The following is a 26,659-nucleotide window of genomic DNA, read 5'->3' on the forward strand; positions in this document are numbered from 1 at the left end:
AAGCGGAGTTGACCTCTAGACCCAGGACAGCCAAAGCAGACAAGCCCAGGCAGGCTGGCTGTGACCCCACCAGCACACAGCATGGCCAGACTTGCTTTCGTGCCTGTTGCTCAGGGTTAGGGTAAGAGCACGCACAGGTACTGCATTAGTCCCAAGAGCAGCTGTGAATAGCCTCCACTGTCCAAGGCTTCATGCTCTGCAAGGTTAAGGGGTTAGAAACAGGTTACCAATAAAGGTAATTATAGATATACAAATTTCTCAGGACGGAGTAAGTTGGAGCACCACTTCGCTGCAGCCTCTCACACAGCAATAAGCAACTGCAAGAAAATGGAAGGCGAGGCTGCTCGCCCCTCACTCTTGATTTAGGTTTACAGTCCCATAGGGCATGCTCTGAGGTCTGCCACGGGCACGAACCAAGTGTCTCCAGCTTCACAGAACAACCTCAACTGACAGACCCAAGTCTCCTCAGATACTTGCATTAGCCTTGCAAGCCAGCACACCTCAGACCTGAAACACAAGCACCAGCCATTATCCAGAAGGTTGACCATCCCAACCCATTTCGGCAGTAAGAACAAAGCCGGTACGTTTGGAAAGCATTTTCAAACTTTATTTACAACTGTCACAGTGACAAAAATGTAGTTTGAAAAAAATGCTAGCTTCTCCCTGAGGCTCAAAAAAGAATTACAGAAATATAGAATGTATATCATACAACAGGAGGAGTTTTACTGGAGTGCTTTGTTCTTTAGATACGCTCAACAACAAATAGAAATATACACAATACTTCCAAAAAAAGGATGCAGACAGAAATATGCAAGTCTTTAGGGCAGACGGCAGGTCTGAAGTCCAAGGATTGCCATCCCATTGCTGCCCACATGGTAATATCTTTGATATACAGCTTTGACTTGGTGGTACAGATGATAGAGACCAATAGAGAGTAACACTTAGAAATAAGACGACTGGCTGGTATGCAGGTGTACAAGCTCATTCCAGTAAGACAGCAAGACTAGAACAAGCGTTACAGATACAACAGCTGAATCCATCACTAGAGAAAATGGCATCACCACATCATGACCATTCGGTGATCAACCGTCCACCAAGACGGGCAGGGAGCGCGTAGAACCGGGTCTGCACTGCTGGACCAGAGACCAGCGCAGCGTAGGAACGCTGCATTTCTCCTGCTTTGTGCTAACTCATCTCCAAACTCCTATCTGTCTGAAACAGTTATGCAGAGCTGATAAATTATTGCCATTATGTTTAAACACAAGCAAGACAAGACTAAAACATTCCTGCCAACATGTTAAAAGCAGTTCCCAACCCCCACCAGCGTTCAACTACTCATGAGGTAATAAAAATACAAATACACACATGTCCAAATAGATTTTAAAAATGGAACCAGTTACAAGCAAAGGGGGTGGCGTTGGGATTATTATGAAAGTTTGGTTAAGGCCTTGACATTTTTGTCTTCCATGACCCCAGATTTGGTTTAGGTGGTAACTGTTCTCATCCTATCCCAAGACCAACCAACTCCTGAGCTAGTGCCCAAAGCTGCAAGACCATCACTTCCCAGGAAAGCAGTGGGTGACCCTGTCTGGCAGCAGACTGCCCCCCCCCCCCCCAAACAGGGACAGATGACTTCTCCTTGAAGCAGGACATGGTGATGAGGACACAACCACAGACTCTGCAAGCCAGTCTGCACTTCATTAAACACCCATGAATGTTTTGCCCTTGCCAAGAAGCCAAAACACATCTTGCCTCAGGACACCCAGGCCAATCCTCTCCCCACAGACCCCCCCTGCAAACCCCCCTTTTCCACTGGTGATCCACACCAGATCTCACCAGTGTTTCATTTTTGGATTACCTCCAGGTCTGCCAGCACTCCTCACCATGCCCATTCCACACTGAGGAGCCTCTGCAGCGCCAAGCTAGAGGAGATCCCCCACCCCAGCCCTCTCAAGCCCATTGACCAGCAAGTCAGACACATGAAACCCTCAAAGATGCCAAGGTAAGGAGGCACAACCTCCACCCACTGGCTTTGGGCAGCGTCCGAAATGAGAAAGACCACAGCTGCCTCAGCAAATAGGAGAGAAAAATCCACGGTGTTCAAACCTACATGAGCTCTTGCTGCAGACAGAAGCCCCTTCACATCCAATGCCCATTGCCTCACACTAACCACCTGCAAGATAAACAAGGGCCTCACAGCGGAGATGACAAGCAGCAGCCTAACATTACCCTGCAAATACAGCTGTTCAGCGTTGAAGAGTCTAAAGGCAAACAGAGGGGGAGAAAACAGCTTTGGGAAAAGTGGCTGGAAAACAGGCTCAACAGCAAGAGCAAGAAACCAGATGACTCCCACGGACACTTATGTTACCCTAGGAGGTGCCCAACCGGGGAGAGCTACAGGCCCCTCATCAGTAGAGCGTTTAGCCATGCTTTGCTACGGACACACTTCGACCCCCCAACACATAAAATGGAAGCTGTAAGAAAGGCAAATCTGAGAGATTACAGCTCTGCTCTCATGCTTTTAGCCAGAGGCAGCTCCTGGCCAAATGCTGCTGCCTCCCACTTTCCTTCCCCTCCCCAAGCTCCCCCCTCCAGCAGTCCTCGCGTAGTCACCCTCTGCCATGTGCTTGGAATTTCACTGCTGCCTCCGCCTCGGAAAAATACAGATAGTGATCTCGAGAACAGCAAACATTTCTCTGCGTTACTTCCTTCCTTCCTCAGGAGGTCTGGTGACACCGAGGGCTTCAGTTCTCAATACAGAGAATACAAAAAAACTAAGATCTCGCAGGTGCAAAATTGAACTTGTCTTTTTTTAAAAAAAAGACTTTCAAAAGAAGTGTGGCTCTTCCTTCAGAAGGGTGCAGTCCCTTGCCTTTCCTCAGATGCCATTTATTGCTCCTTGTTGTCCTTCTTTGCGCCGTCACAGTTTTCTTCCTCCTCTTCCTCCTCCTCCTGCACAAGGAACTCTTCAGGTGGCCATCTCAGCTCGCCGCTCTCCACATCGCCCTCCGTTGGCTCCACCACGATGGAGGGCAGGCGGTCCTTCAGCTTACAGTAACGGTCGAAGTCTGAGGGATCAGGGAAGATCTGAAAGAACCAAGAAACACACTGTGAGAGGGGCCATGTTCAAGCAGTCTTAGCCCAAACCCAACTCAAGGCACTTGGGTCTTCAAGGCAAACTAGTCTGGACGCAGCATAAGCCACTGAGTGATGGGAAGGCTCTTGAACTTGTAAAAAAGCTTCTCTAATCTCCAAGTATTGGAAATGAGCGCTGCTTGAGAGGCTTCCAAAGCACACGCTTGTCTGGGTAGCGCTCAGCAAACTGGCATCTGCCCTTTTGGATATTCATCCAAACGCCCCACGTACACCCCACTTTTGCATTAACACTCGTGAGTGTGCACACTGAGCTATCTCGATCCAAGATGCCGAGATGTCATTTCCTGCTGCTGGCCATGCTGCACACAAGAACAGGCTGGTGCTGCAGCCTCCGCTGCTACAAGGGAGAGGAGGCACACGGCAACCCAGCCTAGAGCAGTCCAAGCCCCTTGCAGCAAGGACTTGCATCTGGTATCATTCCACTGCCACAGCACCAGACTGAAAGAGAAGTTCAGCTGCATTTTAGAGATAATTCTGGCAGTGTTCCGCATGCTACTGCTTCCATACATCGGCAGTGAAACTCAGCAGGAGGACACACATTTTATTGAAGGGTTGGAGACTGGACCGTATTTCTTCAGGCAGGAGGTACCTGTGGCATAGCCAGCAGTGACTCACCATATTCCTTGTGCAAGGAATATGAGGACCCCCTTATCTCCAGCCCCACACGGTGCACAGAGCAGTGCCCTACCCCTTTCCCCCCCACCCCCAGCTTGCCATATGGATGCACAAGCTCAAGTGCTGCAGCACCGCCAGGACCCATACTTGCTGGCAGTGCCACTGGGCTGCACACTATGATCCTACTGGGAACTGGGGTAAAGACATGGGCAGAAGAAAAACTTGCCATTGCAGGGCAGTGTTAGCAGGAGCTTTGCATGACTAAATTGCAATTTAGTCATGCAAAGCTCCTGTTTACATTGCAACGTGAACAGAAAAAGTTGCTGTTACTTATAGGGATGCCCTGTTAGAGGAACCACCTTAAACCCCAGCTCATCTGGAAAAGAACTGCTGGATGACAAGAACCAGTTGCAACATCAGATCCCCTGGTTGGTAACAGAAGATCAAACAATAACCACCTATTTCAAACTATTTTATAAGAACACCCATTTCACATTACAGTTGCATATAAACATCCCAAAGAAGATACGTGACAAAATGCATTTTCCCTTCAAGGTTGCAGATGGGGCAAGAAGTCAGGCACTGTACTTTTTCTTTTCTTTTTCACCATTCAAGCGAGCTGTAAGAGCATCCTTGCAGGCAACATCACTGCCAGCTTCAGACAGGCATGCTGCTCATGGGTGCCTCAGAGCAAAATCTGATCAGCTTTGATTGTGGTTCCAGTTACGAAAGCAGGTTCCCCATGCCGGAGCCCTGAGCACTAACCATGAAGCATCATTCTCCTCACCCAGCCATGCAGGTACCCACCACCTTAGGAAGCCCTGGCCCAAACCCCGAAGTGGAACAACATCCTATCAACTTGTGCTTCTGCCTAGCAACTATTAACCACACCACCACCTCCTCACCAATATTCAGTCTTCTCCTGTTCAGCCACCTTCCTCCCTCACATCCAAAGCTCTGTGGCAACCAGGTTACCAACCTGAGAAAGCCACCAGGTTGCTCCTTAATGCAAAGTCAGGCAAGGTAACTGGGGGTAATGCACAATGCAGGAGCTGCTTGCACACATCCATCTGGTCCCGGGGAGAGCAATGTAGGAGCCCAGCTCCCGCACCCACCATCCATACTGCCATTCAGGTGCACAAGAGCAAGCGAGATCTTTGAACGTGGCCACGTTAACACGGGCATTGCAGCATGAGCTGCTTGCTATTAGTCACTCCCGGCGCAAGGGAGACAGTAACTTTTTCTTGGAGCACTGTGGCTTCTGCCTGGTCAAACAAAGGCAGTTTCAGACACATTCTGCATTACTGGAAATACAGTCAGTGGCTCTTAAGCATCAACTCATTATCTGAACTGCGGATAGGAAAAAAAACACCCTTGACATTACATGGTGTAGAAGGTCGCAGTGGAAAAAGAAGTGTGGTTCAGGAGGTTACATAAGCTGATAATGTCATGAAAATAGCCTCCCATGCAAGAAAAATAGCAGTATAATAATTAAACTAACCTTTGGCTGCTATCATTTTAAGCACATTAGGTCAAATTGGAGCAATTTCTTTGGAAATAGCCTGCCAGATATTTTTTTTCCAGAAACTAAGTAGTAGTCATTTCCTTACAAACAAATATCCTCAAAATGTGGTGTGCAGCTTTTTTAATAATAAAAAAGAAAAACCCTAGCACAATCTTATCTCAAACAGCTGCAGGACAGGCCGAACCCAAGAAGGTCAGGATTTTTTCCACTAAGTCATGCTTTTTAATCGTTGAGGCAGCATGAAGCAAGATGTTGCAACCGCACTTTCAAGGGGTGTGGATTGTCAATGGAAAGAATACACAAAGGCAGATTTCCTTGCATGTGACAAGCGGGGCAACACAGCAAGCTAAGCCTAGGGACTGAAGGAAAAAAGGTTTCAGATTAAGACTGTACATCTGGGGAGGCCAGGTGGAAGAGTTACCCCATTTTGGAGTAAGTGCAGAGGCTGGTTGAACTGCACTGCGAGCTTATTTGTAAAAAAAAAAAGATAAGCACCAGCTTTCTGCTGCCCGGCACCAGCAGTGCCATGCTGCAGTTGTTGGTCCCATATGCTTCATCTGGTCCCACTCCAGATTTAGACAATGGGAAGGAAAAAAAAACCAAAAACTAAACAACTAAAATTTGCAGCAGGGTCCCCACTGGAAATGCAGCGGCTCAGCTCCGCACCCTTTTGCACAGCAGCCAGGACAGCTTGCCTAGCAAAACCTGCCTACGAGCCCGTCTTGTTCACATCACCCAGCTCAGGCGTGGGGGAGGAAGACTTTTCATCTCCCCAGCATCCAAAGACCACAGCAGCAACTGGTTCACTTCTCCCCTTCATTTATCAGGAGCCACCTCGCACACAGCAGAGGCGGATGCCAGCTTCTGGCTGATCTGCTCACTTGATGGGGGACAAGTGACAACCACCACTGGTTGTGAAGGCTACCTAAAAGCTAATGTAGCTATTCAAAGGTTTCCTTCTCACCCTCACCTGCATGATACAGCATGAGGGGCTGCAGCTGCTTCTGCAGAGCTCCCACCACCCCTTCCATAGCTGAGCCCCAGCTCCTGGCCCACAGGGAGACCTTCAGAGCCCACAGAGGACACATACACCGCTTCTTGCACTACTCAGTTTCTCACTCACAGCAAGCCTGGTTTTCACAGCCCTCTCCAGATCCTGTTTTGGGAACTGCTCTCCTCACAGACTGACCCAGATCACACACAAATCAACCAAACTCTCGCCTTGCAGCTGGGAAAAGGGCAGTGAAAAGCAGAACTTGAAACAAAAGTTTGCCTCTGTTTCAGATGATCTAGCTTACTATCCTTGAACGAAGTCTTGGCAACAAGAATGGAAAGTTTTCATTGCCCTGGGGAAGCTCATACCCTCTCTCAGCATTCACAGGGATGGAGAAACACCAAAAGCAGGAGATATGTCAGACAATTAAGAGGATTAGCTCAGCACTACCATAATCCAAGTGACACTTGTAAATTCAAAACAACTTCCACATGTGTACCCCATACCAACACCCATAGTTAAAATACTTGTCTCCCCCCACCCCCAGAGCTGAACACCATTTCAACTATATTACAGGAGAACTAAAGCAACGAGATCTTTCCAAATTAAGTTACTGGTCTAGGGAAAAGTTTTGCTTCATTGTGGTAATGCTGGTACAGACTTCTCAGTCTCATACAAGAGGCATTACCCTTCAGGTACAGGACCCACCCCCAACATATACACATCACTTACCCATACAGTACTAAAAAGCTAACTTTTGTGCCTCCTCAGCAGCATCAAGCCAATATTCCAAATCAGTGTTTAAGTTTCTTAAAATAAAGCTTTACTGCCATTGAGAAGCAAGGCAAGCTCATTTCAGGAAATATTTAAATCATCTCTCAGCAGCCTCTTCGGAGAAATTTTCCGGCTCTAAGGAACAGTGCTAGCACATACACATTCACTCACACAGTCGTTGCAACTCCAAGCCCAGCTCCATACAGCACGCACGCAGCACTCAGGTTTATGAACTATGCCAGCTCCTGAGTGACAGATTGCCCTGGCTTGGGGGACAGCAGCAGGGAAGCTTCACACGTTGCAACAACTTTCCATCAGGCTAACAAAGCATCAAGTAAGGAGGAAAAAACACGCACCGAGACATTCCGGTTAGCTGCTGTCTTCAGTTTGCATTTCAGTGGAACACTTTCTGGCATAGTATAGCTACGAACATGATTAGTTTGGGCTGTTTATCCCATATCCTGCTTCTGCCTTCCTTTAAGGTCCCAAGCCCTGGAATACACATTGACTCAGCCTACTAATCTTGTCTAGTAACCGTGCCTCTGCTGCGCTGTGTGAACAAGTTATCCTAACCTCGCTTGCTATCACCACCTTCCTGCAGCCCAGTCTCAAGACCTTCCACAACAGCAAGTGCCAGCTCTGACACAGGACTTGTGCACAAATCCAGGCTGCAGGGACATGAAGCATCTTAAAAGCAAACCAGGCAGTTACAGAGGAAGCTCAGTTTCCACCCTTTGCCATCAGCCCTTGCATCAGTAACATGTTGGTTCCCCAGTTCCGTGGGGTGGGGATGCAGCTCAAACCACCCAGCACCAAGCACCACAGCTCCTTGGGAAAGCCAGTGCCTCACTGGTGCTGGTGAAGAGGTGTTGCATTCACCAAAACCCACATCCCCAACAAGGCTGGCAACCCTAAGGTTTTGCTATAGACACTGGACAGAGCATTAAGCCTATTTACCAAGACTCAGTCAGCCTGACACGGTTCACAGCAAGCTGCGGCCATGATTAACCCAGACAGATCCCAGTGTGATGCGATCATGAGTTAAAGGAGCTCAAGCTCCCCATGACAACCAAACTCCAGCTGACGGCACAAGGCAACCTCAGCCTCCACAGGCCAGGCTCCTAAAAGGCAGCCTAAGGTCCCAGAGGACCAACAAGCCGGCCAGCCAGCTGTCACAGCAAAGCAGCACACTTCACTGAGGACACAGCCTTTGCTCAAAAATAAACACCTTGGGCACCAAAGTGTTTTCAGTTGTGCTCAAACCCCGCTCCAGTTCCAAGAAGCAAGGGAGGATTCAGGTCAAGGTGCTGTTTTGACAACAGCTCTGTGAAATGATTAATTGCCTCTCTGTTTCAGCCAAATCATTCGTGCTGCTGTGACATGGCATCAGAGGACAAGCTGGCAGAGTGCTGATGAAGCTTCTCAAGAACAGGTATAGCTAGGGGCTGGAAAACAGCAAAGAGTGCATTAGCTCTGGCTGGTACCAGAGACCGCCATGCAAGAAGCACATGAATCCCTCCACGGGCACATCTGTTTGTAGCAGGGGCATCTTGAGCTACCAGCTGCATTTCAATGAGTTTTTTGTTTAGTAAGTCCCATGGGAATTATGGGACATCTATTAAAGACCCAGAAATAGCTCTTCACTGCAGGCACAAGACCCAACATGACATCATCTCTCCAGCCACATCTTCTATTTTGTCTGTGCCACCCTGCTCTGAGACTCATGCCCCAATTTCACCATTCACTTCTGCGCAGGCACTTGAGATCTGTTGGCTGAACCATCTTCAGGAGGCTCAGAAAGCAGCTTCACCACACAAATACAGTAATAAAAGCTGCTTTTCACAGAAAGGTTTTGAAATGAACACATTAGCTTACAAGCATTTTGCATATTAACTGGAAAATTAATGTGCTGAGAAAGCACATTTCGCAAATGCAGCCGTACAAATCACGGTTACCAGTGACAACTTCTGCAGTCTCGAGTTTTCGCATCATCGCTTGCAGAGCGGTGATGGCCAGCCCACCAAAGGCCAGGAAACTTCACTGGGGGATGCACAATTCAGGTGATGTCTAGACAGACACTCCAGAGCATGAGCAGCAGCAAGGGGGTGAACGAGGCAGAAGGAAAAAGTCAGACCAAGTTCCCTCCATAACCAGGGACGCAGCCCAGAGCCCTGAAGTTCAGTGAACTCCACCAGACAGAGGAGTTTGAAGTTTATATTCATGGTATGAGTTTGCTTCCTCAGTTTACTTTAAAGGCAGAAATACTTTGAAAAGTACCACTGGTAGGAGACAAATCTGCCATAGACAGACACTGATGTACTTTACAGTTCCAGCAAAGCTGCTGTAGCCTCTCCTGTGGTGAGGCAGTTTCATGCCTGCACAGGGTGGCAGGGGCAGCCCCCAGGCTCACAGCAAGCAATCTACAGACCGACTCCCAGGCAGACCCTGCTCTACGCGGCCCAAAGGGGGGACATTGCAAACCTCAGTTTGAGGTCATCTCTGCAGTAAAACAAATTCAAGTCCTACTATTAAAACAAGTGAAACTTCTGAAACTGAAAGCTTGCCTCTCCCAGTTCTGGCTCCACCTTTTTTTTTTCCTTTCACCATCAGCCAAAGGCTGTTACACTCACATCATGAGCACCGGACACTGCAGAGGAGTGGAGGAAGATGTTGCAGCTTAGAAGAAGCAGCCCCAGTGTAGGAGCAGTCATGCTCCAGTAGCCCTGTCTGGTTTTAAGTTATGGCACTACAGCCCTCACACTAGCACACAATTTCCCACATCCCAAACTCTCCATCAGCAAGATGAAGCACAAAGTGCTGAAATCTGAGGTAGAACAAAGAGTTCACGGTGCTGTTTGCATCAGATTCGTCCTTGCTGCTCTACCTTGAGTTTCCAACCCTTTAAGGATGCTTTCAGCTTAGATTTACACTGTGACATTCTCAGCCCAGCAGCTAGAGGAGGAAGGCTGGAACCTGCTCCCAAATCCTCTTTCCCCTAACCCGATTTTAGAGGCAGACCTCATACACAGCCCACACACCACCAGTGCCCCATCAGGATCTTCCATTCCAACACTGCAGCCCGTGCTGCCATCAGTGCGGCTTACATCAAGGTGAAGCGCCAGCAGGCAGCTCCCAGCTCTTGTAGGCATTTGAAGGAAGTCATCTATGACTAGACCACTACAGACAAGAGATCCAGGATGCAAAAGCTCTGCATAGATATGAATTGTCAGCATTTATGATGACTCACACACCTTCAGGTTCAGATGATCCACTCAAAACTGAACAGGCTTGTTCCCCAGTTGGCCCAAGCAGACTTATCAAAGTCATTAGCACCTGGGGAACAACTCACTGAAGCAATTGTTAGAACAAGCAGGGCACCTAGATTCTGTCTCTCAGTGGAAAATCTGGATAGGTAAATAAAGGCCTTTGACCTGACTGGGTTAAGCCTCTTCACATGGTGACCCATAAAGACAACTGAACACCCCATGCGGACTAGTCTGCTTCAGGTTTAACCACCACTCTCATCACTATACACTCCCTCTGCAGGAAAGAGGCCATATGCATTCCACTATCTCAAGCACAGCACAGCTATTTCCACACACAGGCAATAAACCAAACTTGCCCTATCTAGAGCCAGAATTCTGACCAAAAAAAGCAATGCATCCCCTTTTCCTCCCCGCAGCTTTGGCTTCTGCTGGAAGCCTCAGCCATGGCCCAAAGTTCAGTCGATTTCATGCTTCAGAGCACTGTTACTGCCTTGCAGCTCATTCTTCAAACCTAAATATGCAAGCATACAACAGCACACCTCATTTGAATGCACACTTAAGACCAACTGCCTCTGTGCAGGTTGTGTAACATCTGCAAAGGAAAAACCCTGCATCGGGGTCTGCCGTTAAAGAGTCCCCCAACACAAGTCATCTGCATGCACTCAGCACCCATGTTAAACCTCATCAACAGGTCTCCGGAAGAGCAGGGACACACGGATCTAGCAGGCTCAAGCTGCACAACCTGCCCTTTGATTAACTATACCCTAGGAAATGAAAGGGCTATTGAGACTAAAGAATCAAGGCTCAAGCTAGTTAAGAGCACCTCTTCGCCCCAGTCCTAGCAGCTAATTAACATTGCTTAGAACTTTCAGAATGAATGCAACTCACACCTGCAGGTACTGCTATCTCCAGTAACATTTCCCAAGGCTTGTTTGCTCAGGCTGCCTCCAGCCTCACTGTATTGTATGGAAGACTCGTTAACCCTCTCAAATGGGTCCATCATTCAGGAAAACCAAAAAGTAAATTTAAAAAAACCACTTAAGTGCCATATAAACAATTCCCTCCTGCCTAGTCTAGGCAGCTCATTTGTATGGCATGTTAAAAAGCTATCTCATCTCGGGAGCCCTCTCAGCCCGGTGAGTGGTGCAAACATCTTCAACTGACCTCCCCATCTCCCACTGAGCCCCCACAAATGCTCAATGAGTCGGGGCTCGATCACTTCAGAAACAACAGAGTCCTCTGCCAACCTGGTCTGATACAGAACGGTATTTTAGACAACCGGCTCCTGCCAAGCAAACATTCCAGCCTGTCGACTAGCTCTCACTACAGCAAGACCTGCCGCTACTAGGTCAGGCTATGGAAAGGTGTATCAGCCCCAGTTTGCAGTCCAGCCCAGGCAATTCCATAGAGGATTACTGCCTAAGGAGCCAGCAAAGCACTTACCTGATATGACAGGCCATCCTTGCGAGGGCTTAGCCCAATCTCATCTATGGCTGGGGTGTTCATCATCACTTCAGTCATTTCAGCTGATCTCAGATAATCAGAGCTAGAAACAAAAGACAGTGTTCAAATGGTCTGACGGACTCCAGGAGGCCTGAGCAACATGCAAGTAGGATAAGGAAAGCAAAGCAAGCAGAGGAGGCTGTCAGCAGCCTATTTCTGGTCCCTTCCTTCCTGCCCTCCCCCCCCACCCACCCCCTTGCAAGGGGATGAAAAAAAGCTCAGTGCCTCATAAACCAGCGCTACATCCCTCACTCCGGGAGCAAGTCCCTGGCTTTGTCCCCAAGAGCTGGGCTCGGGAACATCTCGGCGGGCTGGAGCCTCTTGTAACTCCGCTACCTCCAGCTCTGCCCCCTAAGGGGGGGGGGGAAGTAAAAAACCACAGTAAATATGTAAAAGCGCTGGGGTTTGGTCGGTTGGGAATTTTTTTGTTTGGGTTTTTTTTTTTACGCTGGTGTGCTTTCGCTCCTGCTGACTTATTTTACAACCTCAGGGGCTTCCACACCAGCGGAGCGCACGGCGCCAAGCCCAGGTCTGCTTTTACAGCCTTAATGGCATTTCCAGCCCCAGAAAGTGTATTCCCAGTTCGCAGCTCATCCCCGCTGCCGCTCGGCTCGCGCCGCCGCTGCTAGCCCCTTCCCCCCGCCTTCGGGAAACCACGGCCCGGGGCTTCACGCACCGCCTCCTATCGGGGTAACAGGGGGCGGCTGGACCCTCAGCGGCTCCGCTTCAAACACACCCCGGCCACCCGCAGGGGTACAGCCGCCCCCCGCCCCTGGGTCGCGCCACCCCCCACACACGGGAAGCACCCACTCACCAGGGCAGGGGACACAGCACAGACATGAAGTCCCGGCGGAGGCTGCCCCGCGCCCTCAGGGGTGGGGGGTGGCAGATGCGCTGCCCCGCGAGCAGAACAGCCGAGCGGCACCGGCTGCGGGACTATGCGCTGCTGCCGGCCGAGACCACCCGCCCGCCGCTGCCGCCGCCTCCCGTCTGAGCCGAGCGGCGGCCCCGCGCCGCCTTAAATAGCCCCGGGGGGCGGGGTCTGGCCTGAGCCCCGCCCCCTCGCTTGACGTCAGTATTTTCATGAATGGCTTCGGCGCGCACCGCCCTCGCCGGGCGGGGGTAGTGTGTCACCGTAGTTGTCCCGGCTCGGCTGGGCAAGGCTGGGCTCGGCTCGGCTCGGCGGGTTCGTTGTTCGGCTGCCCTGGGCGCGCTGGGGTGCAGCCCCCCCCGCCTCCCCGAGCCGGTGATGCAGCCAGCGCTGCCCCGAGGGCGGCCCGGGCCAGGCTGCACCTGCCGGAGGCGCCCCCCCCGCCGGGGGCGGTGGGACTGGGGCAGGCGGGGGGCAAAGCCGGGGGGGCACCGGCCCAGGGCAGGGGCAGCGCCAGGCGGTGCCCAGCACCTTTAGCTGGAGCAGAAGCAGAGCGAGAAGCCCCACGAGGCCGAGCTATATTTAGCAAAACGATGTGGATCAGGGATGGGAAGAAGCAGGCCAATCCATCCGCTGCCCAGCAAGCGCCAGCACCGCGCGCAGCTGTAGGTGTAGCGCCTTTCCAACCATCCCCTCCCGAGGTGAAGCTGCAAAACGCACCTTTGGGCAACAGGCCTGGGCACCCCCAAACCCAGCTCGAGGCCTGCCCGTCTGCGCAATCCCTGGTGGTGCTCATGCAGCCTCCCAAGGGACCGGCTGCACCCAGGACAGGTGCCCAGTTGGGCTCTTGGCCACGGCGTAGGCCCCTCCGAGGCTGCTGAGAGATGCTCGGTGGTCTTGGGAAGTGCCCCCCGCTCCCCCAGTTTGCTATCCCGGTGAGCACTACCCTGCTGCACGCTGGCAGGTGAGGTTTGGCACGGGGACTGGGTTCTGTTCCACCTGTTGCTCCCGGCTGCTGCTCAGACTTTACTGGCAAAGCAGCAAACCAATCACACAACTACGAATGCTTCTCCCCTTCTATCACGGCTGCAGCACCCCGGGGTACATGCCTGTGCACAGGGAGATGCACATACCCTGTGCCCTGTCGTTTAAGCTCTAACAAGTGCCAGTTCAGTGTTTCTGAAGGGAAGCTTTGCCCTAAGCTCCACTCCGCCACACCCCCCCAGGCTGTATATAAATATGTACATACATACGTGCATGTGTTTCCTTGGACCGGATAATTTAATCTTCTTAGATTCATATTATATAATGGGAGCATACGTGGGTGTTTTACATCAGGCTTCAGCAAGCTGCTGCTTTGTGCCAGATTAAAATGAATCACAAGGAGCTGAGTGAGGAAATTCAGGTGGGTGCACATGAGCTCGCTGCAGAGGACCACCAGCAGCCGTCCCCAGGCTTGATGGGAGGGAGGCAGCAGGGTGGACTCAGCGCACACAGTCCCTTGCTCCCGTTGAGCCTCCTGATAACAAAGTTTGGGGTGAGGGAGAGAAGTGAGAGGACAAGCAAGTCTCTAAAGTGCTGGGGAAATGGCTCCTATGGGACTCGCTGGCCTGGCCACCAGCACACTGCCTCCCACCGCACACCCCAGGATGCATGCACTCACGCTTACCAGCTTTGCTAATTTCTGCCCTAAGAGAGCACCAGGACTTGACATTCTGAAGACTTTTTTGAAGCTGAAGGGTCTAAGCTGGTGCCTGGCGGTACGCAGAAGGGATGGGAGACTGCTCTGGGAGAAGGACAGAGGCCGGGTGCTGCTTCGGGCAGTGTCGATCCATATTATGAGGTCTCTTAAAATCAACTTCACCACCTGCCCCCAGTGCTCTTGTCTTCCACGGTGTCCAGCTGAAACCTGGGACACGAGAGGGGGCCATAGCTCGATTCCCTGTGATGTTCTGCCTGTCCCCCTCAGACGTACACGTATCACTATGGATTTCCTGGTCTTATCCTTACAAAAAGTGAAAACTCCACATGGCCTCAATTCCCTCTTGCACCAGGCACGCCGAGTTGTCTCCCTAAATTGGCAGGGCTTGAGGTTCAAGGTTTTCCCCTCACTGGAAAACACATTCCTTTAAATATCTAAGCCCCAGAGCAGACCTAGGGACAGGGGTCTCCCTGGGTTCTCCACCCTCCCCTCCGCTCAGCCACCACCCAGAAAAAGCAGCTCAGCTCCACTCCTCACCCACACCCTCTGGGTGCCTGCCTCGCCATCCCAGCTGGCACGGGCAGATAGTTTTGAGCTTCTACCTAGATAACAGCCTTTTGGGGGGAAAAAAATACCAAACCAACAAACGAATAAAAACCCCCAGGCACGTATGGCACGGATTACTTCCCAGCGACTTGGTGAGAACATCAGCCCAAGCCCTGGCCAATTCCCATCGGGAGGCCTGGGGATCGGTGCTTTTATTGCTCGCTTTGGCTGTAAGCCACGGTGAGATTTATTCGTGTGATTAACCATAAGCACGTTAATAATCGTTTTGAAAGAAAAGGCACACCTCCCATGGTTTCCATCAACCGCTCGGGTGCTTGGCTGGATCAGGGGTGGCTTAAACCCCCCTCCCCGCCCCCCGCCAGAAGTGTAATGTTTCTTGCGTGAGGTGTATACCAGGAACGCTGCTTCCAAGGGAGGCCTTTGAGAAGGTATTCAGGTATTGCAGGGATGAAGGATGTTTTAGAAGCCTGGGGAGGTGTTCTCCATGCAGGGTAGTTGTCCTGTAATAGCTGTGCCTCCTCCTTCTGTGCTTGCCCCCACCAGGGTCAGAAGCTGGGGCTACAGTGGCGAAGCAGGAGGAGCTGTTGCACCCTCAGCTGCAGCACCTGCCTTAACAAGAACGAGCTTTCCCTTGTAGATAAGCCTTTATACCAAGCTCTGGGTGGAAAGTGAGGGAGCCCCGTTAACCCCCGAGCTGCTGAGCCTCCATCTTAGAAATCCACATGCCCAACAATCAGTTTTCATTACATCCCAGATCCTAAAAGGCCAAATTCTTGCTCCTCTTGGGGAGCAAAGCAAGAGGAGTTTCCTGCTATCTAGGGCTCCGCAGCCATGCAGCAGTACCCGGGAGGAGAGGATAAAACAGGATCACATCAAAGTATTTAATTGCAAATGAGAATGAACCACTGTGCTCCTCCTCTGCTCCAGTGATAGGAGCAAGATGTAAGCACTTCACATCACCATTTTTTTGCCTTTTGTTTTCAGCCAGTTCTGGTAAACAGCCTGCCCTGCTTTTCACTCCTTTCCTGCTCTCAAGTGCTCACCAGACCCCTGTTCCAGCCCTGTGTGGTTTTGCATTAAACGCTTGGGACTACCTGGTCACCTGGGGGCAGGCGCAGCATCACTTGGACTCTCAGCTCGGGTAAACTGATTTCCAGGGCGCTGAGCTGATTGAAACCAGATGAGCCCTCGTGGCTTCTTTTTTTCTTCAGTTAATTTTATAAATCTCTATAATATTTTGTTTTTCAGGACAGTATAAACCAACAGAAGACAAACAAGTGATAACAGCTGTTTGCTTGTACATTGCGAATTGGCAGCAGCCTAGCAGGAGCAGCATGCTGGTGAAGAACAGACCATCGCTCTCCCCACAGAAGGCATTTGTGCCTAACCAGAGCCAAGCAGAAATAAAACTACTGGGGGGTCACTTCCCCAGCTTTTCCTCTAACATGCTTTCAGTGTAAGAGATTTTGTTGCATTTACCTCCAACGATGCAAATATAACCATACTACTTGTCTGGATTTTAACCCAGCAGCCGCAGGGGCCAGCCACACGATAGCTGTGGGGCTGAGCATCCCTGCAGCAGCGCTGGCATCCCAGACCCCCTGCAGCCATGCGCGTTGCCATATCCCTTTAGCCGAGGGGGTAAGTAAGGCTGCGTGAGGCGACGTGACCAACACAGGGTCACCTCTGCGGTCACCTCCATTCGGGAGAGGAGCTTGCTGGCTCTTGTCTCTCAGCCAGCGTTGCAAATCCTACAGGGAAAGTTTCCTAGTGAAAAAATAAACTCTTCCCACTTGGAATTTAAAAACAAAACCATGGAAACATTTATCTCCATCCTAATGTTTTGCAAAAAGTTATTTTAACAAATTTAAATTTGGGGCTCGATTTGACCGGCTGGTGCCCTTTGAAATAGTTGAATCCAGGCCATTGCCACAACCATATCGGAGCCAGGCCTCGAGCTCCAGCTTGTCTGACACCCCTGCCAGCACCCGGGACATTAAAGCCCCCCTCCTCGGCTGAGAGGGCAGTGGTGGGCAGCCTCTCCCTGATACCTGCACACATGGGAGCTGCCATGCAGCATGCCATAGCTTGCTTTGCTCCCCCGTGTTTTATAGCCCCATATAAATAGTTTGCATGCCCAGGGGTGCTAGGGACAGGTTGAAACCACTGCCACCCACAGCCTGCCACCTTGGTAGCATCACCAGAGACTGTCCTGTATGCCTTTGCCCAGCAAAAACTTCCGAAGAGGCAGTGACTACTGCTCAGGCAAACGCTGGGCTGTCCCTGCATGGCCCTACCTGCGCCTGACCTGGCACGAACCCTCTCCTCTCCGTGCTTCTGGTGCACAGTCTATTTATTTCCTTGGAAAAAAAATAGGCTCTCACAGTGTCATTCTTTCCAGCTGCTTTCCACACAGCATCGCATTTCGCGGTGACTTCCAGATGGTGCTGGAGAAGGAAAAGTCACTCGACACGTGGCCGTCCTGCCCCGTGCGGCTGGCTGTGAGGTGGGCTGGGGAACAGAGAGGGAAAATGGGGTTTGTGCCCCATGTCAAGAAGTGAGGAGGATGGGTACAGCTGGCAGAGTGGAGGGGTTTGATCTAATGGAGCTGGGTGGGCTGCTAAGGGGCTGGGAATTGCATCTGCTTTTGCAGCATCACCTCTGCTGTGATGGGGCCGTGGTGGAGCCGAGCCCACGGCGGAGGGCCTGGCCTGGGGTGGCTCAGCAGGTTGCCATCCAGCTCTGCAGGCCCAGCTCAGCAAAGCCCTTAAGCTTGTCTTGATAATTAAGTTTGTGCTTAAGGGCTTTGCTGAACTGGGGCCTTTGCTTGCGTGGTGGCAGCTGCCATAGCTAAGCTGGAGGAGAGGGAATGATGCAGTGACAGACTGGAGGACCCAGTCACATCTCTGATTCAAGAAACCTAAACTATGATGACCCTGTCCTTTTCATGGTTTACCCCACTTTTCTTCTCTGTTGCTAAAGATAGCGCAGCTTGTTAGCCCCATGTCCATCCTGACCAGTGTTTCAAGCAGCGCCTGGTCCTGGACATGCCCCCACGTAGCCTATGGCTTCCCAGGCACGTCTGTCACTCGGGGTTTGTCTCTGTGATGGGGACAAGGGAAAGGCGCTGCTTGCAAAGCTCGTCCCTGAATTTCTGTGCAGCCACAACATAAAAATCATGGAGGATGGGGAGAGGGGCAGAGAAGGGGGGTATAAATGAGTCTGTGCCCTCGCTTTATGTGCTGCTGAGAACTAGTGATTGCTTGGGGATGGGGTGGGATGTCTTTCTTGGAGCCCACAGCTGAAATGCTGAAACAGCATCTTTCCTCTTCCCTGGCTCCCTCCCTTGCCCACCGCTCCCACCAGACTTTCAGAGCCATTTTGCAATAAGGTGAAGTCCACTGAGCAGCAGCGAATCGGGCTTGAAACCCTGGGCATGGGGGTTTGATGGGGACTTCACAGGGCTTAGATGTCCCACTAGCACCTCCTTCAGGTTCCTGCGAAAGGAGGTGTCACCATCCTTCCGCTGAACCCCGGCGGCACTGGCAGATCCGCTCTGAAACGGCATGGATGAGCAGCAGAGCCCCGTGTTCAGGGGGGGGGAAACGGGTCCTCACCAGCCTGCTCTGGAGATGCACGGAGGACCTGGCATCCACCAGAAAGCCAGCAGGAGATGTGAGCTCTCAGTGTGGCTCCAGCTCATGCCAAGACAAAAGGACACGTTAAGAACAAAGAGTGTCTGGGTTAATATTTATATTCTGTCAGGGAAAGTGAAATGCATTTTGGCTGGAATCAGTGTATGGAAGATATTTTCATTTTAAAAATTGAATCCTTCACTGAATCACTGCATTTCACCTTTTCATTAGGCTAAGGTCTTGTTTATTAATAGGTTTATTTCTTTTAACAGGGTGTCCTGCTGGTATTTATTTCTCTTTTTCCATCTGTTGGTCAGATGAGTAGTTCCCTGAGAAGAGCTGACCCTAGAGGCAGCACCAGCCCTTCCCACTTTCTGGCAGGTCACTTGCTAGCACCGGGGGGACTGCGGGGGCCTGAGAAACGCAGAGCACAGAGGCGAGTCCCCTGCCTAAGAGGGAGAAAGGCAACATCTAGACCCAAGCATCAAGAAGGCACCAAAACACAGAAGCTGACCTGGGGAGTTTATTGCTTCTGTAGGATCTCGTCTCTGCTGCTGTACTTCTTGGGCTCTGTTGCTGTAATTAAAGCAACCCAGCCCTGCGCTGTAGCTGCTGCTATAATAGCACAAAGCAGCTTTTATACCAGTAATACTATTTTTGCATGGCAAGAAGACTAACGTTATCAATGTCAGGCACATCTGCCCTGATATAACTAGCCAATGCTCTGGCTGTGGCTGCTGTAAGCACAGGCAAACCGTTGCAGCCCCACCACAAAGCATGGGAGAGGCTGAACGGGTGGGTGCAAGGCAGTCCATGGGAGCTTTGTCAAGAAGAGTTGAAAGGACTGAGGAGAGAAAATCAGTCCTGAACATTTAATGAAGTTAGGAGGATAGTTGCTCACCCAGCACTGAGCCCCAGGCTCCACTGGTTGTGGGATAACAGCCTTTTAAAGGCAGACTAGAAGAGCTCTGGCCACAGAGCAGCTGGGGGGCAGAGGACACCCGGACTGGGATGCGCTGGGAAGGTGTGACTCCTCGCAGGCACCCAGCTCCCCTGGGTTTGTGGGACAGGTGGGCTCGGGGGGCAGATCCAGGCACTCCAGAGAGAAGGACTTTGACTGCATGGGACTTGGTGATGCTTCTGTCCCTGCTCTCTCCTGCATGTGCACATGCGTGCAAAAGCCAGCGTGGTCTGTATGGTCATAAGCCTGTCCCATCCTGGTCTTGATGAAAGGTTCTTACTGGTGCCTAATAAATCAAACCATGATGCTCAGCACTGACCTTAACTCTGACTCAAAGAGACCTACATCTTTCAAGGAGAAAGAAGTAGTCCCATAAAATCCTCAGCTTCCTACTTAAAAGCAGAGGCTAGTTATCCTTTTGTCTTCTGCACCAAGAGCTCGCTAAGATGGGGTTGCTGCGGTAATTGCTTCTTCAGGGACTTGAGGAATGAACAGCTAAGGTAGCTCAGATCTCCAGTCCCATGCCTAGTCAGTGGCAGCTCTTCTCTCCGTCTCCAAAGGCTGTGACCTGGTCCCAACAGGGGTTCCTGCTCCCAGTGAGGCATCTCCCTCCCTGCTTCATGACCCACTGCCCAGAATATCAACGTGGCAGGACGGTTTCTCCCTCCCCTCATCGGCTGCTACTCCTGCCATTCCCAAAGCCACAGGGAAAGGGCCCTGGCCCTAGCTCCTCACATCCCATATGGTTACACATGTGGGGGTGGGACACAGTCTTGAGGATCACTGTGGCCAGTTTTACACAGCTCTGGGTACTTGCCATGGTAGGAAGTGGCCTGGTAGCTGCTGTCCTCTGGCCAGCCAGACGTCAGCCCACGGGGGGAGGGATGGGCTTTATCTCAAATCTGTCACTACTGTTGAAAAATTGTCATCATCCAGCTCAGTTGTGCCACAAAAAAAGAGACAAACTCTTTGCTCACCTACCTTTACTTCTACTGATCTCAGCGCAATTGCACCAGGGGAAATCCCACCCCTTTGCAGGTACCACTCCCAGCTGCTGAGGGTACCCAGGACACACAGCGGCCCCCATCCCACCCCATGCTCATAGAGGAGGACAGCCCCCCTACCCGCCACTGAAACCTGGGCACTGAACTTCCTGCAGAAAGCGTGTCAGGGGAAAATTGCCTCCAGAGCTGCACCGGCGGCACAAGCTGATGCTCGCCCAGGTCTTTGAGTCATTCTGGACCAGTGTCAGGCACACTGAAACTGCAGCTGCAGCCCTGGTGAGCAAGGAAAACAGTCTGGATCTGGGGCTCTCCTCTTCCTCCTCCTCCTCCTCCTCCTCCTCATGTGCGAGGCCACCCGTGCTCACCAGCGCGTGTGGGACACGCTCTCTGCCGGGAATGTGCAGCCGGTGCCGGGCCCCGGCTGGGTGCACGCACCCATGTATCCTCGCACACAGGACAGCACGCCATGCTGTGTGCAGAGCTGCTCGGCGTTTCGCAGCTCGCGGAGAAAGCCTGCATGCCAGTTTTGTAGAGGGGACTCCCTTTTAGTAGGCAGACGGTGCCAGAGGGTTTGTGAGTGGGAAGGTGTCTTTCCAAACACAGCCTCAGCCACCACCAGCTTTGTCTTGCAGTTGAGGTGTTTCTGCAATATGGGAAACTACCACCACGGCTTCCTCCCCGCACTCACCACCACCCCCCAAGAAAAAAAAAAAAAAAAAAAAAGAGCACTCAACAGCCGACGAAGCAGGTTGCGAGCACAGTCATAACCGATGCTACGAGAAGTGGCACTCATCCCACAAGCAGCCTCTCAAAATGCTCCACAAACCCCGCACACGAGCATCGCCAACACCTCCCTGAGGCACAGCCACCCCTGCGGGAGGCTCTGCCAGTCGGGCTGTGCTAGCCAGGCTCCGCAGCAGGTTGCCAGGCGTGGGGAAGGACAAGGATGGCCACCTCCACTTGAAATTAAACGCTATATGAAGCAGGCAGAACTAGTGACTACTACTGCCAGGGCTGAGTGAGGTGGTGGGAGCTGCCATCAGGTGGCAAAGGTCCCTGGACCTTCAGAGCACCTTTTTTTTATGGAGGGGGAATCATCCTGCTCACTTGGCTGTGGACCACAGGGTCTCACCACTGCGGGACACCAGGGGGCCAAACCTGCTCGGAGGTGGAGCTGACAGATCCACTGGGATATGTTGGACACGGTCAAAACCTGGAAGCAAGGGAGGGGCTGGAGGCCTGGTCAGGGATGGTCTTTCTCGTAGCAGTGCCAGCTGCTGCAACACCACCGAAACCAGCACCTCACTGGAGACGTGGAGTCCCCTGGCCTGGCCAAAGTCATGCTAGGCTTGCAGGGGAGGATTGGCTGGCTGAACCCAGAGCTGCAGAGGGGACAGGCACCCACGTCCACATCTGCAGGGAAGCTTCTGTCCCTCAGCAGTGCCTGGATTGACCCAGCCGCAGTAGTGCCTGCATCTTGTGAGCTATCAGCCCCACCACACTGAGGGTGTGCCGTCAGGTCCTTGCAGAGATAACCCAGCTGTGTGGAGGTCCTTGCAGAGACAACCTGGCTGTGTGGAGCTCCTTGCGGAGATAACCTGGCTGTACGGCAGCGAGCATTTCTGGGGCCAATGCTCCTGGGCCTCACAATCCTCCCCACTTCTTGCAAGGACCAGCAGGGAGACCTCTGTCAGGGAGATGGGAAGGAGGATGTGCAGCAGCAGGGCTGGCCAAGCCTCATGCTTCCACAGAAAAGCAATCACTCACGCTCCACCTAAAGGCCTGTGATTTAATCCCAGGGGACCAACAAGGGGAGATCCAAGATAAACAACATCTGTGCATTCACAAATAGGAAATGGAGTTGCTTTCATGTCCTGAGCCTGTTGATTAACCAGGGTTATTGTTTGGCTTGGCGCTCGCTGCTCGGTGACTTGGAAAGAAGGTACCTAAAAGGGATTGTTTGGTTATGCTCCCTAAATTCAAGTGTCTTTAAATAGTGCGCGGGTTTGCGTTTTGCCTGCAGAAGACTGATGGGAAAAGGTAGCAGAAGAGTGCAGATGGCTATCAGAAAGGAACCTGTGTTTAGTCTGCTTGTGCCAGATGGGAATGGAAAGTTCGCTCCCTTGCCAAGTGTTTAAAAGAGGAAATAGGATGTGATATTCTGCCTCCCACTCCTTTCTCTTCCCTGAAACCAGCCCACTGCTCTACTTCCATTTGTTGTAAAAAGGAAAAAAAAAAACCAAAAAAACAACCAAAACACGCAGCTTGGCCCATGTAAAACCTTGGAGACAGTTAGAGACACACCTAGTTCCTTTTTAATGTGTTTATCACATGGAGATGGATGGAACAGTATATTTTTATATGCAGCTGGGCCCAGCACTGCGCAGCACCTGTCTTACAGTCTCTCATGTTCATCTGTGTCACAGAAATAAAACTGCAAAGTTCCCGAACGACAGAGATTCTCTGCTGTCATCTCCCTGTCTCTGGCAAGGAGAAGATGAACCTCAAGGTTGGGTCAGACACCTTGGCTGACAAACCTACCCGTGAGATGGACCAGAACTCCTTGCCTGAAACCCCCATGATTTCCCCTGGGCTGCCTGGAGCTGGGGCTGCCTGGAGAACTTGTGGAGGTGGTGGAGGCTGAGATTCCGCAGGGCTGAGGCTGAGTTAGAGACTTTTTGGGGGAGTCCTGGGGGTTAACCCCAACACTGCCCCGTTGTCATGAGCTCTGCAGCAGCCTCAGTGATGTGGTGTATCAGTAAACTCTGGGGTTAACCTCGGAAATATCTCATGGACATGGATGATGGGGATCATGGAATCACAAAGCAGCTTTGGGCAGAAGGGACCTGGCCCAGGGTCTCCTGTCCAGCCCCGGCTCTGAGCCGGGCTGACCTGCAGCGCTGGAGCAAGTTGCTGAGGGCCGGGCCAGCTGAGCTGTGAGCACTTCCCAGGACAGAGATCCCACCGCCTTCCCAGGCACCAGTTTGAGGGCCTCACCATCCCCATGGCAAACATTTTTCTTTCTCTCTCCCTCACCAGAACTTCCCTCCCTTCAACTTGTGCCTGTTGCCTCTTGCTGTGTGCCTCCAAGAGTCTGGTTCCACCTTCTCACCAACGTCCCGTAGGTGGTAGATGACGGTAGTTAGATCCTCCCTTTGCTTCCTCCTCTCCAGGTGGGACCAACCCACCTCCAAGTAACTCAAAACAAGGTCCTCATCACCAGAACACCCACCCAGCTGGTCTCAGGCATTTCAGCAGTGTCCTACAGCTGTAACTTCTGTAGGCCAGCTTTAATCACTTATTTTCCCAGATAATTAAAGAAGATTTGCATGAAACCTTTATGCAGAGGCAAACGGCCTCTTGTGCTCCAACTCCTCTCTGTGTGCACCCAGAAACGAAGCTGTGACCAAGAAGAGCAGCAGTGTGTGTAACAGTGGAGCCACGGGGAGAAAAGCAAGCGTGACTTATATCGCATCTTCTCATACAGTCTCCAGGCAAACACACCTGCCTCCTTCGCAAAGCCACGGGGCACTGGGTCTGGGCACATCCTCACCACCGCAAAGGTCTCCGAGGGGGACAGGGCCAAAGCCCAGCACCTGCTCGTCTGGGGATACTGCAGCTGCCGGGCCCTGGCCGTGTGGCTATCTTTGGCCTGAAAAGGACACAGCTCCTCCAAGGGGAGATGGGGCACCCCGCTGCGAGGTGCAGGGCTGAGCCTGGTGGCCAGGCTGCAGGCAGGAGGGTGGGCAGGGGGCTGGTGCAGCCCGGTCCCCTGCCTGCCCCTGCTCGGCGTGGGAAGCCGCCAGGCAGCTGCTCGGCTCCGAGGAACCGGAGATTTAATGAGCAGTTTCGGGAACACTCTCAGCTTGCCTGCAAAGCTCTTTGCTGTCTCTGGCACTAATTACTAAATGTTTCCGAAGCCGCTGTCTGTGTGAAATGAGGCCCTTCTTTACAGCGACATTGTTGTGGGTAGCAGGGCGATACTCGGCGGGTGTCTGCTCCACCCGGAGGGGGTGTGGATGTTATTCCTATCTTTTTCTCATGGGGAAAGAAAGGATAAGGCCTCCTCTCACGCTGGAGAGAGAGGTGCTGTTGCTTGCCTTTCCAGGGAGCGGGGTGCCCTGCCTGTGCTCTGGGAGGATGCAAGGCTCCCTGGCTCGGGATGCAAGGGAAGGCAGCAGAAATAAGCCTGCCCGGGACATGTGTGATGACCTGCCCCAGACAGGCAAGAAATCCAGCTGGAGACTGGTGAAACGAGTTTAGTATAGACAGGATCCCAGGAAAGGAGGGGAGAAGGGAAGACAGGGAGAGATGAATGCAAGCTGGCTGGGTGGCTTGGACCTGACCGGCAAGAAATGAGAGCCATGGAGTCAGGACAGGGCTGGGTTCACATGGGGACATTTGTGGAAAGATGCTTGGGTAGTGCCGGCCTGTTTTGCAAAAGAGGAGCCACGGAGAGCGGCCTCCCAAAGGCCAGCCTGACCTTCAGCAAAGGCAGGGCACTGGCGGGCAGCAGGCAGGCTGTGCCCCCCGGCTGCCAAGGAGCCAGCCGGGTTCCATCCCTTCTCCCTTTCCCTGCCTGTAAGAGCAGGAAGCAATGCTTAACTGCATCCAGAGCAGTGTGAAGCCCTGCTGCTGTGCAAGAGCCAGTTTTTCTAAGCAAGGCTCCCCAGATCACGGCCACCTCAAAGCTGCTGGATGGGCACAACACCTCCCGACAACAGGGAGCCTGGCTGGGTCTCGCTCCCCGGCTGCATGCCTTGCTCTCATGTATGGAAAGGTAAAGTCCTTCCAGTCGCTCTGGGCTCCGTAAAGGTAAAGTCCTCTTCAGGAGAGCTCAGGACAAGCCGAGTCAGAAACACAGAGAGCAGTGGCAGCTGAGTGGGTACACCGGGGCACGAGCCGGGGCCAAGCGCATCCCTGTTGCAGGGCTGCACTTCTGCAGGAGGGATAAGCCCTAAGAGTCTTAGTGACGCATCTGGGAAGACTTAGGCTGAGCCTGGCTTGCAGAGACGTGACCCGTGCTGCCTCTCCTGTGGTCACCTGCCAGTTGGCATTATGTGAGCTGTCACCCGGTCCCGGGCACAACACGTGAGTGCGGTGGCACGAGGGCTTGGAATACAAGGAGGGGGAAAACCAGCCCAACCCCTTACTGGGTCCAGCATTGCACGGGCACCGAGGCTGCTGAGACACAACATGGGACCAGTCCCAAAGGACAAAACCCAACTGCTTACAGCTGGCAGGGAACCAGCAGCCACGTTGCTGCCGCTTTAACTGGAAAGGGAATTTGGCTCAGGGACCCCTCATCTCTCAGTCATCAACAGCAAAGTCCTTCCCACTGCCTTAGGGGGGGTCAGCATCTAGGATGGGGAGAAACAGGACTGTGGTCGCTGAGCACTGGCTTTTGTTTGACCCATACTTGCAAGAATTACAGTATGAGTCACCGCAAACAAAGCAACAGAGAGCAAGGCATCATTTAATGACATTGTCATTAATGATAATCCCATCCGCAGGTGTATTTTTATAGCTAGGGAAAATGAGAAAAGGAAAGTAAATGTCTTGGTTCGACTTGCAGAAACGCAGCCCCAGGGCTGGCACCAGCACTGGGAGGAAGGAGCACCTGCAGAGAGCATCCATGTGGTTGTCGCTAGGAGGACTGGCACGTGCAGCCTCCCTCCACCCCGAGAGCTGACCTGACTTCAGTGACCACATTCAGCTGAGATGAAAGTTGAAACAAGGCCGGCTGTAATCCCTAAGAAACCAGGCCACTATCAGGACTCGGGACAATCAGGTCCCATTAAAAAGCATCTGCCAGTCTGATGTCCCGAGGGTTTCATTATCTTGCTTAGCTAGAAGTCATTGGCGAGGACGGATCTCCTGCGGGCTTTGGAAGCAGTGCGAAAGCTGCTGTGTAGCAGCCTTGGCATGGGGCAGTTTCAGGTGCAATGTGCTCGTCTTCCAAATTTCTTGAATCCCAAAGGCAATGGGACAGTGCCTTTGCCAGGTAGTGTACTTGGCTCCTTCACCGAAAGACATGGAAACTTAGGAAGAGAAATCTGAGCGTCTTCGAAATGACAAGTGCTTGA

General features: G+C 52.1%; 1 protein-coding gene across 1 annotated transcript; it reads right to left on the reverse strand.

The window, feature by feature from the left end:
- Positions 1 to 581: 581 nt before the first annotated feature.
- Positions 582 to 12,822, reverse strand: LBH (LBH regulator of WNT signaling pathway). The gene is made up of 3 exons (XM_055725672.1): positions 12,648 to 12,822; positions 11,774 to 11,876; positions 582 to 3,087 (listed from the first exon to the last, which is right to left on the reverse strand). Exons 1-3 carry the CDS (start codon positions 12,671 to 12,673, stop codon positions 2,890 to 2,892), a joined length of 327 nt encoding a protein of 108 aa, XP_055581647.1. The 5' UTR covers positions 12,674 to 12,822; the 3' UTR covers positions 582 to 2,889.
- Between the last annotated feature and the right edge of the window lie 13,837 nt (positions 12,823 to 26,659).

Source organism: Falco cherrug, chromosome 13, assembly GCF_023634085.1.
Source record: "Falco cherrug isolate bFalChe1 chromosome 13, bFalChe1.pri, whole genome shotgun sequence".
NCBI lineage: Eukaryota > Metazoa > Chordata > Aves > Falconiformes > Falconidae > Falco > Falco cherrug.

Coding starts and splice junctions, on each gene's coding strand:
- LBH (XM_055725672.1), bottom strand. CDS start 12,673: ATGTCTGTGCTGTGTCCCCTGCCCTG. Junction 11,877..12,647: donor GTGCTGTGTCCCCTGCCCTG/GTGAGTGGGTGC, acceptor TTTTGTTTCTAG/CTCTGATTATCTGAGATCAG. Junction 3,088..11,773: donor AGGATGGCCTGTCATATCAG/GTAAGTGCTTTG, acceptor TGGTTCTTTCAG/ATCTTCCCTGATCCCTCAGA.